The 19916-nt window shown below is 42.7% G+C and overlaps 1 protein-coding gene and 1 long non-coding RNA gene across 2 annotated transcripts; both read right to left on the bottom strand.

Annotated features, from left to right (window-relative positions):
• Positions 1–444: 444 nt before the first annotated feature.
• Positions 445–14677, bottom strand: LOC107130264 (uncharacterized). The gene is made up of 3 exons (XR_010578540.2): positions 14534–14677; positions 13932–14124; positions 445–1042 (listed from the first exon to the last, which is right to left on the bottom strand). It is a non-coding gene; the product is annotated as an uncharacterized lncRNA (long non-coding RNA).
• Positions 14678–15700: 1023 nt separating this feature from the next.
• LOC123566782 (calreticulin-like) lies at positions 15701–19764 on the bottom strand. Its single transcript, XM_045371134.3, has 4 exons — positions 19395–19764; positions 18427–18663; positions 16036–16321; positions 15701–15815 (listed from the first exon to the last, which is right to left on the bottom strand). The coding sequence occupies exons 1-3, from the start codon at positions 19521–19523 to the stop codon at positions 16298–16300; spliced, it is 390 nt and encodes a 129-aa protein (XP_045227069.2). The 5' UTR covers positions 19524–19764; the 3' UTR covers positions 15701–15815; positions 16036–16297.
• Between the last annotated feature and the right edge of the window lie 152 nt (positions 19765–19916).

The raw sequence follows: 19916 nt of genomic DNA, 5'->3' as shown, positions 1-19916 counted from the left end.
ATCTAGTTGTTAAGTGCTTGATACATCTGCAAGAGGAAAACAACATCTGTCCACAAGTATAACCATCAGCACTGCTCAGTAAATACTAATACATACGTTTGTTTATTTTTTATTTTATTTTTATTTTTTTCCCAGGCTGGAGCACAATGGCGCAATCTCGGCTCACCTCGCCTCCCAGGTTCAAGCAATGCTCCTGCCTCAGCCTCCTAAGTAGCGGAATTACAGGTGCCCACCACCAACCCCAGCTAGTTTTTTGTATTTTTAGTGGAGATGGGGTTTCACCATGTTAGCCAGGCTGGTCTCAAACTCCTGACCTCAGGAGATCCACCCACCTCAGCCTCCCAAAGTGCTGGGATTACAGGCGTGAGCCACTGTGCCTGGCCCCATACATTTAAACAAAATAAAATCCTTGGGTGTCCTGGGATAAATTGAAAGTGAGGATTAAGTTTATACAGAAGTTTATTTACTGATAACTAATTTCATAAACTCCATAATAATGATAGTAGTGATAGCAACCATTTTTTGACTACATATTTGTATCAGGCACTTTACATACATTAGTTCATTTAATCCCTACAACCTCATAAAAGAGAAATGATCACTCCCTTTCCACTAATAAGGAAATAGAAGCCCCAAGAGGCAGTGTGACTTTCCCCAGGTCTCACAGAGCAAAGGGAGTGGGATGGAAATACAAATCCAAAGTTTATTTCAAAAAAGTAAGTTATTTTGCTCCCCAATTTGTACCAACCTCATGAATATTTCTCCTCCTAACATTTGCCTCTATAATCCCAGTTACAGTTCATCCTTCTGGTCAACAAGGACTCTTTCATTTTTATCCAGAAATGCTCTGTCAGCATCATGTTCCTGCATCTGCCTGTCATTTCCTGGCTCTGCAGTGGGATCCAATTCATTTCCCTTTTCTTCAATTCCCCAAATGCCATCTTCCTCTTCTTCCTCCATTTCCTTTTTCTCCTTGGCCTCTTCTGCCTGCTTTCTTTTTCCAGTTTCTTCATATAGTTCTCTCCATTGCTTCTCTTAGGTCCTGTTTAGAATGTGGAATTTCAAAATAATTTACCGATAGTATAAACAAAGTTAACCAACTTTAGAAATATCTGACATCTTCCCATAATCATTTATTTATTTATTTATTTATTTATTTATTTATTTATTTATTTTTCGAGATGAGGTCTCACTCTGTCATCCAAGCTGGAATGCAATGGTGCCATCTTGGTTCATTACAACCTCTACGTCCTGGGCTCAAACGGTCCTCCCACCTCAGCCTCCTGAGTAGCTGGGACCACAGGCACACGCCACTACAACTGGCTAATTTTATTTTTGTATTTTTCATAGGGATGGGGGTTGGCTATGTTGCCTAGGCTGGTCTTGAACTCCTAATCTCAGGAGATCCACCCACCTCAGCCTTCCAGAGTGCTGGGATTACAGGCACGAGACACCGTGCTCAGCCTTCCAACAGTGTTAAGATTTCTGGGATAGTGTTTATTTATATACAAAGTTTCAGCATGTGTAGGGTGAATAGAAATGTGTATGTGTGTGTGTAGTTTGTTCATAAATAAAATTGGTTCCAGTTTAGCAAACATTTATTGAATGCCTTCTGCATTGCTAACCACAGTGCTATAATAGGCAATCTACACATGTTATTTACATTCCTCACAGCAAAGTATGAGGTGTGTTACTTGTTCTACTTTCTAGATGAGGGATCTGAGATTCAGACTTCCTTACACTTTTCTTGTCGATCTCCCCAAACTGAAAGTAAGCCCCATGAAGGTAGAAACTTCTCTGTTTTATTTCACTGCTATAACCCCAGCATTTAAAACAGTGCTTTGAACAGGTACTCAAGTACTTGTCAAGTGAATGTATGGTTTAATAATAATAACTACCATGTATTGAGCACTTACTATATACCAGGAACTTATAAGATAGAGGCTATCATTATTCTCCATTTATAGATGAAGAGCGGTTAAATAACTTGCCTAAGTTCATACAGCTACTAAATAATGCAGCCTGGATTTGAACTCAAGCAGTCTAGCTCCAAAATTCAAACTCTTAACCAATACGAAAAAGTACCTTCACAAAACAATTTTAGATATAATCCTAAAGTAAAACAAGACAAAAGCAGACTAAAAAGTATTACAAGGTCAAATAATTTTTCCCAGAATGACTGTTTCAATTTTTTTTTAGACGGTGGCTCACGCTGTAGCCCAGATTGGAGTGCAGTGGCCCCATCTCAGCTCACTGCAACCTCCACCTCCCAGGTTCAAGTGATTCTCCTGTCTCAGTCTCCTGAGTAGCTGGGATTACAGGCGCCCGCCACCGTGCCTGGCTAATTTTTGTACTTTTAGTAGAGATGGGATTTCACCATGTTGGCCAGGCTGGTCTTGAACTCCTGACCTCAAATGATCCACCCACCTCAGCCTCCCAAAGTGCTGGGATTATAGTCGTGGACTACCACGCCTGGTCTTTCTATTTTTTTTTTTTTTTAAGGAAATATTAAGTATCAAAGTTCTTTAAAAAACAAACAAGCAAATTTTTTTTGGGCCTGTGTTTTTGCGGGTGCTCTAAGCATAAGCTTAATCCGCCTATTGAGTAATCAAGTATTGGCCACAACCTGCTTTTGAATGGACCTTCCTGCAGAACCAGGATATCTGGATAGAGCTTGTCAGGGTCATGAGGCCATTGCCCCAAGTATCACTCCACCCATAAAATAGTTCTAGGAGGCTGGGGAAGCCAGTAAACAGCACTCATCACCTTGCTTCTTTCTTGTAGCCGTCCACCAGAAAATAAGCTTAGGCCTATTTTCTGTAATCCCAACACTTTGGGAGGCTGGGGCACGTGGATTGCTTGAGCCCAGGAGTTCAAGATCAGCCTGGACAACACGGCAAGATCCCGTCTCTACAAAAACGTTAAAAAAAAAATTAACCCGGCATGGTGGCGTGCATCTGTAGTCCCAGCTACTTGAGAGGCTGAGGCAGGAGGATCGCTTGAGCCCCGGGGATTGAGTCTGTAGTGAGCTGTATTCTCACCACTATACCCCGGCCTGGGCCAAGAAGCAAGACCCTGTCTCAACGACAACAAAAACCAAAACAACAAAGAAAAAGAAAATGAGCTCAGTAGCTCCCTTCTAGATCAATGCACTAGAGTAGGTAGTCTGAAACACAAAATGAGCATGAGAGGCCAGGAGTTTGAAACCAGCCTGGGCAACAGAGCAAGATCCCATCTCTTAAAAAAAAAATTTTTTTTTTGAGATAGAGTTTCGCTCTTGTTGCCCAGGCTGGAGTGCAATGGCGCATCTCGGCTCACTGCAACCTCCGCCTCCTGGGTTCAAGTGATTCTGCTGCCTTAGCCTCCCGAGTAGCTGGGATTACAGGCATCTGCCACCACACCTGGCTAATTTTGTATTTTTAGTAGAGACGGGGATTTCTCCTTGTTGTTCAGGCTGGTCTCAAACTCCCGACCTCAGGTGATCCACCCGCCTCGGCCTCCCAAAGTGTTGGGATTACAGGCGTGAGCCACCGTGCCTGGCCAAAAAAAAAATTGTTTTTAAGTTAGCTGGGTGTGGTGGCACACTTCTGCACTTCTGTAGTCGTAGCTACTCGAGAGGCTAAGGTGGGAAGATTGCTTGAGCCCAGGAGTTTGAAGCAGCAGTGAGTCACAATCACACCACTGCACTCTGTGCAGACAGAGCAAGACTCTGTCTCTTACAAATGTAGATATAAATATAAATACTTATATATACACACACAGAGGCAGACAGAGAGAGAAACTGCAGGGAAAAATAGATGCATAATTGTAGCTGAAGACTTGAACATCCTCCTCTCAGAAACTGATACATTAAGGCTTGGATAGTATAATTACCATATTTCAACAATTCTATATCCTATACAAGAGTAGACTCTAGGTGGTTAAAAATATAATAAACATGAAAAGTAAAATTATAAAGAAAATATAAGAGACTCTTATAGTTTGTGAATCAAAAGGGAAGGCAAAACTTCAACAAGTCAAAGGCTGCGGATGACTTTGGGTACTTTATACTCTGAATTTCAGTTCCTACATCTGAAAAATGGAAGTAATAATATCTGTCTTGCTGGGTTGTTTTAGGGCTAAGTGCGATAGTATTTGGAAAGTGCTGACAGAGCCACAAGTACAAAATTATAGATGTCCAGTGAACATGAGTTCCTTCTCCTACCTCTCAGGGCCAAGTGACCAAAAATGAGACAAAGACTATGCGGCTGATTTTTGAAATGCAAAGAACAGTGAACAACTGAGGAGTCAGACATCTGGAATGCAGAGTGGGGGAATACCTTACTTTTCTTATTCCCCGGGTCTTATTTCCAACTTTTTGAGCAAACTCTTCATTTGTAAGAAGGAAATTGTTAAAGATGCTGCCCGGTTTTACCTGCTGAAGTGAAAACAACAGGATTATTAAAACTAGGTACCTAAATGTCGAAGGGCTTAAAAAGCACCCGGAGACCCTTGCTAAATGCATATTCCCAGGCTACTGGCCCAGAGGTTATAATCAATAATTAACTGTTATTAATAACTCAGGAAATACAGGGTTATTAATAACACAGAGGGTCCAAAATCCTGTACTGCCCTAGCTGATCTGCTCTGGAACAAAATTAATTTAGTTTCCCAAGATTCTGTGCTCCTTATGCCTCTGAACACTATTTTAAAAGGTTGTGAAGTAAATTTTATCACTCTGCTAGCCTCCAAATTGGTGCCCACTGGCTCTTGCCCCAGCTCAGATTGATAGTGCCTACTTCTGATGATACTTACATAGAGACGCCTTTAAAAAGGTGGCCAGGCGCAGTGGCTCACGCCTGTAATCCCAGAACTTTGGGACGCCGAGGCGGGCGGATCACGAGGTCAGGATTTCGAGACCAGCCTGGCCAACATGGCGAAATCCTGTCTCTACTAAAAATTACAAAAATTAGCTGGGCATAGTGGTGCATGCCTGTAATCCCAGTTACTTGGGAGGCTGAGGCAGGAGAATCACTTGAACCAGGGAGTTGGAGGTTGTGGTGAGCTGAGATAGCACCATTGCACTCCAGCCTGGGCAACAAAAAAGGTTCTCTCCTTAATCAGAAAAACTGAAAGACCATAGGAAAAAGAAAAGTTTCAACAAGAAGTGCAAGCAGAATTTAGATTCATTTTTTATTTTTAGTTTTTGAGAGGGAGTCTCGCTCTGTTGCCCAGGCTGGAGTGCAGTGGCATGATCTTGGCTCACTGCAACCTCCACTTCCTTGGTTCAGGTGATTCTCCTGCCTCAGCTTCCTGAGTATCTGAGATTACAGGCATGTGCCACCACGCCCGGCTAATTTTTTTTTTTGTATTTTAGTAGAGACAGGGTTTCACCATGTTGGTCAGGCTGGTTTTGAACTCCTGACCTCAAATGATCCGCCCGCCTCAGCCTCCCAAAGTGCTGGGATTACAGGTGTAAGCCACTGCGCCCAGCCAGATTCTATACAATGTAGATCGTGTACTATAGTTCTCTATTTTTTAATAACATTTTTAGTATTTGCAATGAAAGGAAAAGATTAATGAAATCCACCGTATGTAATGTTTTCCGTGTTTACTGAATGAGAAAGGAACTGAATACAAAGAACACAAGCCATGGAGTCAGACCAGCTGAACCGCATACTGGCTGTGTGATATCGGGCAAGTTTGCTCAATCCCTCTGAGCCTAGTCCCCATAAGTAAAGTAGGGAAAATAATAACTCCCTGAGAGTAGTTTCATGAGAATTAGAGATAATATATGTCAAGCACAGTGTCTAGCAGTTAATAGTCACACAATAGACACTAGTGGTTATTGTCATAACTTTTCAGTATCTGAGTATGTATCAAAAAGGGCAAAATGATGGTCATTTTATAATTTTTTACTTTTGCAGTATGTTAAATAAATCATCAAGTCAATTTCATGGGCGTAGTTGTACAATCAGCTGGAAAGTCTGTAGCATGAGTAATCCCATGTCCCTCCCCTAGGCTTTGAAAAAACCGCTGCCTTGAACTCATGGAGACAGAGAGTAGAATGATGGTTACCAAAGACTGGGAAGCGGGGGAGTGGAACCAGGGGTGAGGTGCTGTGAGCAGTGGAGATGGTTAATGGGTACAAAAACATAATTAGGTAATTTCAGAATTTTGGGAGGCTGAGGTCAGGAGTTTGAGACCAGCCTGGCCAACATGGTGAAACCCTGTCTCTGCTAAAAATACAAAAAATTGCCGGGCGCGGTGGCTCAAGCCTGTAATCCCAGCACTTTGGGAGGCCGAGACGGGCGGATCATGAGGTCAGGAGATCGAGACCATTCTGGCTAACACGGTGAAACCCCGTCTCTATTAAAAAATACAAAAAACTAGCCGGGCGAGGGGGCGGATGTCTGTAGTCTCAGCTACTCGGGAGGCTGAGGCAGGAGAATGGCGTAAACCCGGGAGGCGGAGCTTGCAGTGAGCTGAGATCTGGCCACTGCACTCCAGCCTGGGCGACAGAGCGAGACTCTGTCTCAAAAAAAAAAAAAAAAAAAAAAAAAAAAAAAAAACCACAAAAACTTAGCTGGATGTGGTGGTGGATGCCTGTAATCCCAACTACTTGGGAGGCTGAGGCAGGAGAAACACTTGAACGTGGGAGGCAGAGGTTGCAGTGAGCAGAGATCTCACCACTGCACTCCAGCCTGGGTGACAGAGTGAGACTCTGTCTCAAAAAAAAAAAAAAAAATATATATATATATATATATGCTAGGTAGAATGAATAAGATCTAGTATTTGATAGTACAACAAGATGGCTACAGTCAACAGTAATTTATTATACATTTAAAAACAACTAAAACACATTCAAAAGCTAGCAGAAGGTAAGAAATAACTAAGATTAGAGCAGAACTGAAGGAGATAGAGACACAAAAGCCCTCCAAAAAATCAATGAATCCAGGAGCTGGTTTTTTGAAAAGATCAACCAAATTGATAGACCGCTAGCAAGACTAATAAAGAAGAAAAGAGAAAAGAATCAAATAGACGCAATAAAAAATGATAAAGGGGATATCACCACTGACCCCACAGAAATACAAACTACCATCAGAGAATACTATAAACACCTCTACGCAAATAAACTAGAAAATCTAGAAGAATTGGATAATTTCCTGGACACTTACACTCTCCCAAGACTAAACCAGGAAGAAGTTGAATCCCTGAATAGACCAATAGCAGGCTCTGAAATTGAGGCAATAATTAATAGCCTACCAACCAAAAAAAGTCCAGGACCAGACAGATTCACAACCGAATTCTACCAGAGGCACAAGGAGGAGTTGGTATCATTCCTTCTGAAACTATTCCTTCTGAAAAACACGGAATCCTCCCTCATTTTACCAGGCCAACATCATCCTGATACCAAAGCTGAACAGAGATACAACAAAAAAAGAGAATTTTAGACCAATATCCCTGATGAACATCGATGCAAAAATCCTCAATAAAATACTGGCAAACCGAATCCAGCAGCACATCAAATAGCTTATCCACCATGATCAAGTGGGCTTCATCCCTGGGATGCAAAGCTGGTTCAACATATGCAAATCAATAAACGTAATCCAGCATATAAACAGAACCAAAGACAAAAACCACATGATTATCTCAATAGATGCAGAAAAGGCCTCTGACAAAATTCAACAGCCCTTCATGCTAAAAACTCTCAATAAATTCGGTATTGATGGAATGTATCTCAAAATAATAAGAGCTATTTATGACAAACTCACAGCCAATATCATACCAAATGGGCAAAAACCAGAAGCATTCCCTTTGAAAACTGGCACAAGACAGGGATGCCCTCTCTCACCACTCCTATTCAACATAGTGTTGGAAGTTCTGGCCAGGGCAATCAGGCAGGAGAAAGAAATAAAGGGTATTCAGTTAGGAAAAGAAGAAGTCAAATTGTCCCTGTTTGCAGATGACATGATTGTATATTTAGAAAATCCCATCATCTCAGCCCAAAATCTCCTTAAGCTGATAAGCAACTTCAGCAAAGTCTCAGGATACAAAATCAATGTGCAAAAATCACAACCATTCTTATACACCAGTAACAGACAAACAGAGCCAAATCATGAATGAACTCCCATTCACAATAGCTTCAAACAGAATAAAATACCTAGGAATCCAACTTACAAGGGATGTGAAGGACCACTTCAAAGAGAACTACAAACCACTGCTCAATGAAATAAAAGAGGACACAAACAAATGGAAGAACATTCCATACTCATGGATAGGAAGAATCAGTATCATTAAAATGGCCATACTGCCTAAGGTAATTTATAGATTCAATGTCATCCCCATTAAGCTACCAATGACTTTCCTCACAGAATTGGAAAAAACTACTTTAAAGTTCATATGGAACCAAAAAACAGCCGGCATTGCCAAGGCAATCCTAAGCCAAAAGAACAAAGCTGGAGGCATCACGCTACCTGACTTCAAACTATACTACAAGGCTACAGTAACCAAAACAGCATGGTACTGGTACCAAAACAGAGATATAGACCAATGGAACAGAACAGAGCCCTCAGAAATAATGCCACACATCTACAACCATCTGATCTTTGATAAACGTGACAAAAACAAGAAATGAGGAAAGGATTCCCTATTTAATAAATGGTGCTGGGAAAACTGGCTAGCCATATGTAGAAGGCTGAAACTGGATCCCTTCCTTACACCTTATACAAAAATTAATTCAAGATGGATTAGAGACTTAAATGTTAGACCTAAAACCATAAAAACCCTAGAAGAAAACATAGGCAATACCATTCAGGACATAGGCATGGGCAAGAACTTCATGACTAAAACACCAAAAGCAACGGCAACAAAAGCCAAAATAAACAAATGGGATCTAACTAAACTAAAGAGCTTCTGCACAGCAAAAGAAACTACCATCAGAGTGAACAGGCAACCTACAGGATGGGAGAAAATTTTTACAATCTACTCATCTGACAAAGGGCTAATATCCAGAACCTACAAAGAACTCAAACAAATTTACAAGAAAAAAAAAAAAACCATCAAAAAGTGGTTGAAGGATATGAACAGACACTTCTCAAAAGAAGACATTCATACAGCCAACAGACACATGAAAAAATGCTCATCATCACTTGCCATCAGAGAAATGCAAATCAAAACCACAATGAGATACCATCTCATACCAGTTAGAATGGCGATCATTAAAAATTCAGGAAACAACAGGTGCTGGAGAGGATGTGGAGAAATAGGAACACTTTTACACTGTTGGTGGGACTATAAAGTAGTTCAACCACTGTAGAAAGCAGTGTGGCGATTCCTCAAGGATCTAGAGCTAGAAATACCATTTGACCCAGCCATCCCATTACTGGAGATATACCCAAAGGATTATAAGTCATGCTGCTATAAAGACACATGCACACGTATGTTTCTTGTGGCACTATTCACAATAGCAAAGACTTGGAATCAACCCAAATGTCCATCAGTGACAGCCTGGATTAAGCAAATGTGGCACATATACACCATGGAATACTATGCAGACATAAAAAAGGATGAGTTCATGTCCTTTGTAAGGACATGGATGCAGCTGGAAATCATTGTTCTCAGCAAACTATCGCAAGAACAGAAAACCAAATATGGCATGTTCTCACTCATAGGTGGGAATTGAACAATGAGATCACTGGGACACAGGAAGGGGATCATCACACACCGGGTCCTATTGTGGGTGGGGGGTGGGGAGGGATAGCATTAGGAGATATACCTAATGTGAATGATGAGTTAATGGGTGCAGCACACCACCATGGCACATGTATACATATGTAACAAACCTGCACGTTGTGCATATGTACCCTAGAACTTAAAGTATAATAATAATAATAAAAAAACAGCTAAAAGAGTGTAATGGGATTGTTTGCAACACAAAGGGTAAATGCTTGAGGTGATGAATATCCCATTTACCCTGATATGATTATTACATGTTGCATGCCTGTATCAAAATATCTCATGTACCCCATAAATATATATACCTACTATGTACCCACAAAAACTAAAAATTGAAAACAAAAACAAAAAACCCTGCCTTACTGTTTCATAGCCAAAAAAGTTTTCTTGTTTTTAATAGAAAGGCTTTTATTTGGGCTTACATTACCCAACCAACCCTGCCTCCAAGAGAGAAACAAGTGATAAAATAGCCACTTTGAATAGAGATAATTATTTTGCTATGAGCCATTTTTTAACAATTGGTTTTTAAAATTCCTTCTGCATCTTTAAGATATTTTCTTACCTTTGGGATTTTTTTTGAGTCATCAGCAGTCTTGCTAAGAGAACTGTCTATTTGTTGGCTTTTCCACTTTCCCTACTTTCATGAGAACTGCTCCTAATCTCGCTGTTGTTTTTAATGCCCTTTTGCCCCCATTGCCCTTACATTAAACTCATGGGCTATGAGCTTGCCAGTCCTGCATCCTAACTGGTGATCATGGTCTACTTATATCTTCTCTGTAAAAGAACTGTGAACTGTGTTCGACTAAAGCCTAAGGCCCTAAGGAATTCATTGCAAGTTACCTGTGCTATCCCACTTGAGTAATAACATGTAAAGAGCAAAGGTCTGGGCACTTGTTAGCGACAGGCCCTGACAAGTCAAGTCTCCTCTCTGAGTCCTCAGTGTTCTCATTAGTAAAATGGCAACGGTAAGTCCTACCCTCTTGGCCTCACAGGGCTGTGGCACAGACCATACGATGTAGGGATATCAATGTGCTTTGTATTATTGTAACCACCTTTGCAAAAATTATGACAGTGAGAAAAATCTGACCTAGGAAAACTGTGACAGTGAAAGAAATCTGACCTAATCAACTCTATCTTGCTTCTAACCTCCAAGCTGCCCTTGTTCATTCCTGGTCATAGGCCAAACTAACTATAGAAGAAATTTTGTTTATAATCTATTTTTTTTTTTTAAAAAAAGACGATAGCAGCCCCTTCCCGAAACAAACCCCCTCCTTGCTTGGGGACCAGACTGCCTTTGTAAAACTAACAAAATAGAAATTATGACTCAGGAGTCATGCAGCCAGAGGCCACCTCCCCAGTTCTCCTGTAGATAACATCACTATTGTAAAACCTAAGATTGGTATTTGAGGTGTTTTTCCGACTCTGCATTCTGATGCAGAGTGCAGCTGGCACTACGCAAATTGATAAACTGGCTCATCTGGCCTTGTGGCCCCCACCCAGGAACTGACTCAGCTCAAGAGGACAGTTTTGACTCTCTGATTTCACCCTCAACCCAACCAATTGGCATTCCCCATTCCCTAGCCCCCTGCCTGCCAAGCTATCCTTAAAAAAATCCTAGCCTTCGAATTTTCAGAGAGGCTAATATGAGTAATAAAAATTTCCTATCCTTCCGCTTAGCGAGCTTTGCATTTATCAAACTCTCTGTTGTGGAAACTTGCTCTTCTCAGTGCTCCAGCTTTTCCGGGCAGTGGGTTAGATGAACCCATTGGGTGATGACATTATGACTAGGTTATACTCATTGTGGTTAGACTACACTCATTCCTTCAAAGATCATGAAGAGTTCCAATGGTAAGAGGAAACGTTTCTTTGTTCTCTACCATCTCCTCCCAGCCTCTGTGCTGATTTAAAAAACAAAACCAACGACAACGAAAAAAAAACAATGCAGTCACTTCCACCAAAGAAAACAAGGTAAAGGGGTTGTCTTTGGAAGTGTCAGAATAGGGAACAGGAGAGGTCAGGGACTAGGCAGGAAAGTTGATCATCTTACTAGGCTGGGACCAAGGAGGGATGGGGAGGGCATCTGGGTTGCCAGAGCATCTGAAGGCTGGAAATTGGGGCAGAACCAGGTGAGGGAATTCCCACCCATCTCCATGCTGAGAGTCACTTGACTTTTCCAATAAAGTGCAGGGACCCCGTGGTAACCTGGATGTTCTGTGCTGGCTGAGTGCGGGGGCGGGGGATGTGGGAGGTGGTGGAATAGGACCTGTGAGTGCCAGACCTGATTAGAAGTTAGAAGAAAACATGCTCCCAAGGGTAATGTCTGCATTGTGCAGAATTCTCTCTCTCTCAAATACACACACACACACACACACACACACACACACACACACACACTCCTCACAAAATTAAGAGATAATGCTGGAGTTTTAGAAATGTAGTCTCTTGGGCTTCATTCCAGACCTACTGGATCAGAATCTGTATTTTAATAAGACCTCCCACTTTATTCATATGCATGTTAAAGTTTGAGAAGCACTCCTCTGGCATGGTTTAAATTCTTCAAATACTAAGATTTGCCTGCTTGCAGAGGTTGATAGAACCCAGAGCAATTAGTGTCAAATACTTTTAATTTTGTATTTGAATAAAGATATAGTTTAAAATGTGTACCTTAATGTTTTCAGTGGGGAGATAAGCATTTTAATGAAATAATCAGATTAGGCATATTAATATGATCACATATGTTTACAAGATGTGGAAAGTTCTCCTTATGTATTAAAAAGAGACAACTGTAAAAAAAAAATAACAATACAAAGTGTATCCACATTCTTCAAATTAGAGAGGAAGAAAAGAAAAGAAAGATACAATGTGTCCCTTCCTCCCTTCCTTCCTTTTCTTCTGAACCCTTCCCCACTCCGCTACACATGCTCCTGGTTATTTACATACATGACCTCATTCTACTCCTATGTTGGTCTTCTTGAGCCAGAGAAGCAAGAAAGTATAAATAAATAAAGTAGAAAATAAATAAACAAACCAAGAAAGCTTCAAATAGGGGGCGTCAGTCCCAGAAACCTTCGGTGGCTCTGAACTGTAGAAATCACTGATCAGAGACACAGATTTCCGTGGCCATGGGACTTTGCAAGATATACCCAAGGACAGGTGGCTATGGCTTCCAGAGGCTCTGTTGTACAGTGGGTGTAATCATTACAGCAAAGGCTTTAGAGACAGACAGACCTATGTTTGAATCATGTCTCTACCATGCGTTAGCTGTGTGCTCTTGGACATGTCACTTGGGATTTCTGAGTCTCAATTCTCTCAAACATAAAAAGCAGAAATAATAAGGGATAATAGTACTTACCTGATAGAGTTGTGAGAATCTGGGGAGGTAATGTAGGTAAAGCACTGACCCCAGGCCAGTGTTTAACAAAAGTGAGTTCCCTTCCTCTCCAGGGGAATTCTTCATCCAGGACTTTGTAGACTATAGTTTCTAACAGACTCCTGGGAGGAATCATGGCCAAGACCTTTACTCTGGGGCCTTGAGGCACTCTCTTTTCTCCTGATTTGGGGAGCAGTCCTCTCCATCTTTAGTAATAAGTCTCAGAGAAGAAAGAGATGGAGAGGAGGACAACTTTTCAAAGGCTGGAGTATTTGTCCCCTCCTCTTTACCTTCCAATTAGAGGAAAGATGACTGGCAGAGGGAGGGAAGCTGGGTCAGGACTTATCATCATGGCTGGGGCAATCACCCCTAACATCTGTCTGGGGATTTTAATGTTTCAGAGTTTTACCACATCTCTGACTTCCCTTTATCCCTAGAAGCACCTCCAAGGATCATGTAGGACCAGCAGAAGCAGTGTAAAGTACTGGAACTTTGAATCTGACATCAGAAAGACCTGCACTCAGCTGGGCATGGTGGCTCACGCTTGTAATCCCAGGCCAAGGCGGTGGATCACTTGAGGTCAGGAATTGGAGACCAGCCTAGCCAACATGGTGAAACCCTGTCTCTACTAAAAATAGAAAAGTTAGGCAGGCGTAGTTGTACATGCCTGTAGTCCCAGCTACTCAGGAGGCTGAGGCAGGAGAATCATTTGAACCCAGGAGGCAAAGGTTGCAGTGAGCTGAAATTGCGCCACTGCACTCCAGCATGGATGACAGAGTAAGTGAGACTCTGTCTCAAACAAACAAAAAAAGAGCTGTACTTAAATTCTAGCTTTTCTACTTACCTTAACAGATATATGTCTTCAGGCAAATTATTTAACTTTTCTGAGTCTCCTTTTCACATTTAGAAGTAGGAGACTTTCGCAATGTCATATTTTCACTCCCATCAATATTACTGATGCTTGCTCATTTTCTAATGTGTGACCCGAAATTTACCAGGTGCTTAAAGAATCTTTTTGTTTTTCAGATTCATTGATTCTAGATAAATCAGAGGAATAAGCAACATTAACAGAAAAAATGTAGAAAATGTTATTATGCTGAAGTATAATTGTTGCTTCAGAAGTCCAGCATCTGGTGCACTTAACAATAGAGAATATATTAAAATTTTCCAAAATAAAAAAAAGAAGTAGGAGACTTCCTAGTGAAAATTAAATGGCATATGCAAAGTCTTTAGTACAGCATTTGGTACATGAGAGGGACTCAGCAAATTTTAGTAACTGTTATAATTATTAGGAAGAATGTGACGGCCCCGTTTAAAAGATCAGCAGTCTGAGGCTTAGAAAGACCAAGACTTATTCAAGTCTTATGATTTCCAGCCTGGGGCTCTTTCTACTTTGTGAAAACTGAGAAACTGCGGCTCAGTGGCTCTGAGCCCAGAGGGCTTTACCTGCCAAAGGTCCAGGCTGAGAACACTAATGTTATAATAGTGACGAATGGTGGCATCAGGCTTATATTTAGGGTTATCTATTTTGAGATGAATTCATTCCCCCTGGTAATTGGGATTACCAATGATCCGAGGTTTCCATTTTCCCTAAGCAAAGAACCAAACAGTGAACATGGCATTAGTATTTTGTCATTCTTCTGATCTTATGCAATCAGAAAGGCCAATTGATGTGGTTTGGATCATGTCCCCACCCAAATCTCATGTTGAATTGTAATCCCCAGTGTCGGAGGTGAGGCCTGGTGGGAGGTGATTAGATCACAGGGGCAGAGTTCTCATAAATAGTTTAGCACGATCCCCTCTTGGTACTGAATAGTGAGTGAGTGATCATGAGATCTGCTTACTTTTAAATTGTGTAGCACCTCCCCCCTTTCTCTCTCGCTCCTGCTCCCACCGTGTGAGACACCCTGCCATCACCTTCCGCCATCACTGTGGATACCTGAGGCCTCCCCAGAAGCTGATGCCACCATGCTTCCTGTGTAGGGATGGTGGATATGCTATAACCAGCCTGGCCCAATAGAGTGAAACCCTGTCTCTACCGCAAATACAAAAAATTAGCCGGGCGTGGTGGCGCGTGCCTGTAGTCCTGGCTGCTTGAAGCCTGAGGCATGAGAATCTCTTGAGCCCAGGAGGTGGAGGTTGCAGTGAGCCAAGATCATGCCACTGCACTCCAGACTGGATGACAGTGCAACATTCTGTCTCAAAATAAATGAATAAATAAATAAAATAAAAAGTGTCCCTACCCCTTGCATTTTTGGCTCATTCATGTCCTACCCTTTTTCCTTTTGGCCTGTTTCTAAGACTTCCAGTTCCTGACCCCAAACCCATGTCCTATTTTGACTACGCTCCTGTGACAGGCTGCTTTCCACCACTCTGGACAAACTCCAGGCCCAGGGCTGCCTGGCCCTATACCTGTCAATGTTGGCCTTTACCAGTCCACCCCATCCTATGTAGGCATAGCCCTGACAGCAGGGCTCAGATGAGGCTACAGTCTTATTGGGGGGCTTAAGGGAAAGGAAGATGACAGGATCTCAGAATTTCTGTTTCATCAATTAGCATTTACATTTCTTTTGTCTCATCTCTCACACCCATTGGAAAGAGAGACCCCCCTCACCTTATACTTTGGGTTTGGTATCAGAGGCCTTTCCCACTCCCCATCCATAGCCTCATTCCAGTCGTCCAGCTTCTTGGCTTCTGGATCCAGGATGTATTCAAAGTCTTCCCAGTCCTAAAATGAAATATTCCTTCATGAGGGTAGATGCGTAGGCTGGGATAAAACTAGGGGTCCAGGCGGGGTATGGTGGCTCACATCTGCAATCCCAGCACTTTGGAGGCCAATGTGGGAGGACTGCTTGAGCCCGGGAGTTCAAGACCAGCCTGGGCAATATAGTGAGACCTTGTCCCTACCCCCAAAAACTTCAAAAATTAGGTAAGCAGGTGGCACGCACCTGGCAGGAGGATCTGAGCCCAGGAGGTGGAGGTCACAGTGAGCCATGATCATGTCACTGCACTCCAGCCTGGGTGACAGAGCGAGATCATAAAAAGAAAGGAAAGGAAAGGAAAAAGGAAAGGAAAGGAAAGGAAAGGAAAGGAAAGGAAAGGAGGAAAGGAAAGGAAAGGAAAGGAAAGGAAAAAAAGAAAAGAAACGGGGCATCCAGAGTGCTGTCAGGCTGGACCTGGATACTTCTGTCTGCCCCCTCCCGCCATCATCTATATGAGGATCCAGCTCAGGACCTGTAAACAAACATAGGGCAGAAAACAAAGAGGCTTTAAGCACTTCCAGTCCCTCCTCTGGGTTCACTATCACTTTGATCTTGAGTTCTTTAAGCTTAAATAAGACGGAAATTTCCCTTGTCTCTGGACACAACCTCCCCCACAATCATGGCCCCTTATTGTTATAATAGGTCTTTTAGCCTAGGTCCCTCTTCTTGAAGGCATCTTGGTCACCTGCTTTGTATCCCAGTATGCTCCCAGGCCTGCGTCAGTCCTTCCTTGTACCCCAGGACCCCCTGATTTCCCAAGACAGAGATCTACAAGATCAAAAATAACCTACCCCAACTTTTATATTTCTATGCTGTTTAGCCTCCAAGGCTTTGCTCTGTCTGCCTGGCAGTTCGCTTTGGTTGTGACCATTTGTCCAGATTGACTGAAGGCTTCCATGCCAGCCCACCAAACTCACAGTCATTCAACACAATTGTGATTGGGATATTTCTCTGGTTCCCAGCCTGTCCCAGCAGTTTTATGATTTCTAAGACAGATAGTTAGCAACCTATCCTGGGGGCTATAGTTGTGACAGTGCCCTGTCGATTTAATCAGTTTCCATCTTCCCTTATTCCACTCAACAGGGAGCACAGAGGCCTGCAGCATCTCTATTCTCCTGAAGCCCTGGAGCCAAGCCAACCCTGACTACATCAGGTGCATGGTCCTCACCAGGAGGGGAGGGTCCATGTTTAGTCTTCCTACCCTAAGCCTGCCTTCTGGGCATGGCAGCAACCTAGCCCCTTATTTTTCCATGGTGCTAAAGGCCCAGACACTTTGCCTGATCATCTGCCTTAATTCCCTTACTACACCTCCCTCCACCAAGGACTGGGGCCCTTTGCTAAATCTCCCTACATGTGGCTAGGCAACTGCCCATCTCTCTGCAGGCCTCTCTTTAGGGGCTGGACTCCAGCTGCCTGGTCCCATGCTGACCCCTGCCTGACCTCAAGCATCTCTTCTGCCTGACACTGACCCTGCTCTGACCTGCAGAGTAGCAATGTGGTGGGTGAGGCCCTTCCTGGCCTGGCTCCAACAGACCTTTCCAACCTAATCTCCTACCATGCCCCACCTTGAACCTTATGTTCCCCAAATACTGAACTACTGCTTTCAGTTCTTTACACACCATGCTGTTTCCCAACTAACAACTGTGCCTTTGCTTCTGCTGTTCCCTGGGTCTGGAATGTCTTCCCTCCACCCCAATTTCCCACTTACTTTTCTCTAATAAATCTATTATTTGAAATCCAGCATATTATTAATCTATAAAGGCCATACATTAAGGACTTCCTATATACCAGGCACTACATTATGTATTTTTTATTAGCTCATTTAATCTTCACAGTAATGTTCACACATAAGTATTAAAATAATTCCCGTTTGCAAAATTGAACTTTCACAGCAGTTACGCTCCTTGTGCAGGGTTCACTGCTAGTAGGATGGGGTCCCATACTTAGAAAATGGTGGTGCTCAAACCCATATCTGCCTGACCCCAGAGTTTATGTTCCCAACTCCTAAGTTAACTCACTCACTCAAGCATTTCCTTCTCTTTCCCAGACCGTTGCCTACACCTCAACTCAGGCTGGGCTGAGATCCTCTTTTGGGCTTTCACTGGCTTGCCTCCCTGGCTCTCAGCACTGATCACATATTTTGATCTTTGTTTTCTTATCGCCTCCCTTACTATATTCAGAATCCCTAGAGGGCAAGGGTTATTCTATTCATAGCTATATCCAGTACAGCTTTCCAGAATAATAATAATGAGCCAATGAGTATACTCCACACCTTCCCCATATTGATAACTTAAGAGTCAAAAAGATGTAGGTTCAAATCTTGGTTCTAACGCGTATATGCTTGTGCAAGTTACTTCATTTTCTAAGCATCAGTTTCCTTATCCACAAAAGAGGGATCATAACACACTGTTCACAGAGGCTGCTGGATCCCCAACAAAAGTAAGTGGCTGCCCTCTTCCCTCCATGCCTCTTTGGAAAACAATATCTAGCTGAATACTTCCTTGAGGGATTGATGTCTCCAGTCTCTGTTCCATCATTCCCAGCCTCCTTCTCCTATTTCCACAGCTGAGACCCCACCTGCTTCCCAGCCAAACGCCCTCTGATCTCAGGTTTCTTGTCTTCCGGATCCTCTATGTGCAGGCATTCATCCCATTTCCTTGGTTTCCAGGCATAGGGGTCTTTTATTTTCCTGGGAGGCAAGAAGTCCCAATCCTCCTTCAGATTCCCAGCTGCCACCTGCTGGTTGTCAATTTTAACCTCATAAGTAGCATTGAAGCGAATAATCAGAGTATACAGGTGAGTGTCTTTATTGATCTATAAAGAGAATGGGGGAATATTTCAGTTCCATTTTGAACATCTTTAGATCCAAAGCATTAAATGCACCAGACCCTCAGTTCCCTGAATGCCACCACCCACATAGTCACAAACAAACCTTACCATACTCTTTAACCCTTTTCTCTGGTTAACCCTATATGGATTCTGGACCTCTTCTCCTAGTACACACTCCTCTGGTCTCCCTAGCCTTCATCTTTCCCTGCACTGCAGCTCTCATCATTCTCTGATCTTACCTGTCTTTCTGCCTGTCCCACTAGACTGTGAACAGGAGTCATACATGATTTATCTGTTGTGTCTGCAGCTTCCAGCATAAGGCCTGCCCCAGAGGAGGACCTCAGAGAGCTTCTGCGTGGTACAGCCTTTATACCGTCTTGCTAAAGAAGGCTTTGGGTGTGAAACACTCATTCTCCAACGACTCCTGTGGGCTTCTGTAGGCTCGGTTCCTGCCTCTCTCTATGCTCCCACTTGCAGTGCTACTCTTTCTCAAGTCGCTTTGACTTTTCTCCTGTGATTATCTTTTCTAAGAATTCAGTTCTCCCTAAAATTGTCTTATCACTTCACAAGATCAAGTCACATTCATCTTTCAAAGTGCAGCTCAGGGGAACTCTTCTCTAGGAAGTACTTCCTAAGCCTCCAGCGTGGGTAGGGGTCCTCTTCTGTGCTCCCACAGATGCCCATCATACTAGGTAGTCACTCTGCTTGGCTCTTACCTTCATTGACTGTGAGTTCTGTGAAGTCAAAGGCCCATGTCTGGCCCACTCTGTCCCCAGCCTAAGGCCCAGCACAGAGTTAGTATTTGGTGAATGCCTGTTGAGTTGTTGATGAAATCCACCTACCATCTTCTAGCCAACCTAGGTGTCTCTAACTTGATGTTACTATGATAAACTGACCCCCCATTCCCGTTTCTAAGTCCAACAGTCCCTCCTTCCCCCATCCTCTCCAATGTCTAGCAGTGGGGAACTGGGCCATGCCAAGTATTGTTCCACAAGAGGACCTCATATAACTTCTTAGGCTTTTGGATCAACTGCTTCTTTATGAAATCCTGCAATTTACAGCATTTCTCCAGATCTACTTTTTAACCTGCAAAACGGAGATGACAGTTTTAATTTATAGGATTTTGTAAGAATTAAATAACACATATAAAATACATCTCCTTGCCCCTTGGCTGAGGACCAGCACACACTCACCCTGCACTTGATGGTGTTGTTCTCATGGTATTTCCCTCGGTAATG

This window comes from Macaca fascicularis, chromosome 1, assembly GCF_037993035.2.
Source record: "Macaca fascicularis isolate 582-1 chromosome 1, T2T-MFA8v1.1".
Taxonomy (NCBI): domain Eukaryota; kingdom Metazoa; phylum Chordata; class Mammalia; order Primates; family Cercopithecidae; genus Macaca; species Macaca fascicularis.
This window is presented reverse-complemented; position numbering and strand designations above follow the sequence as displayed.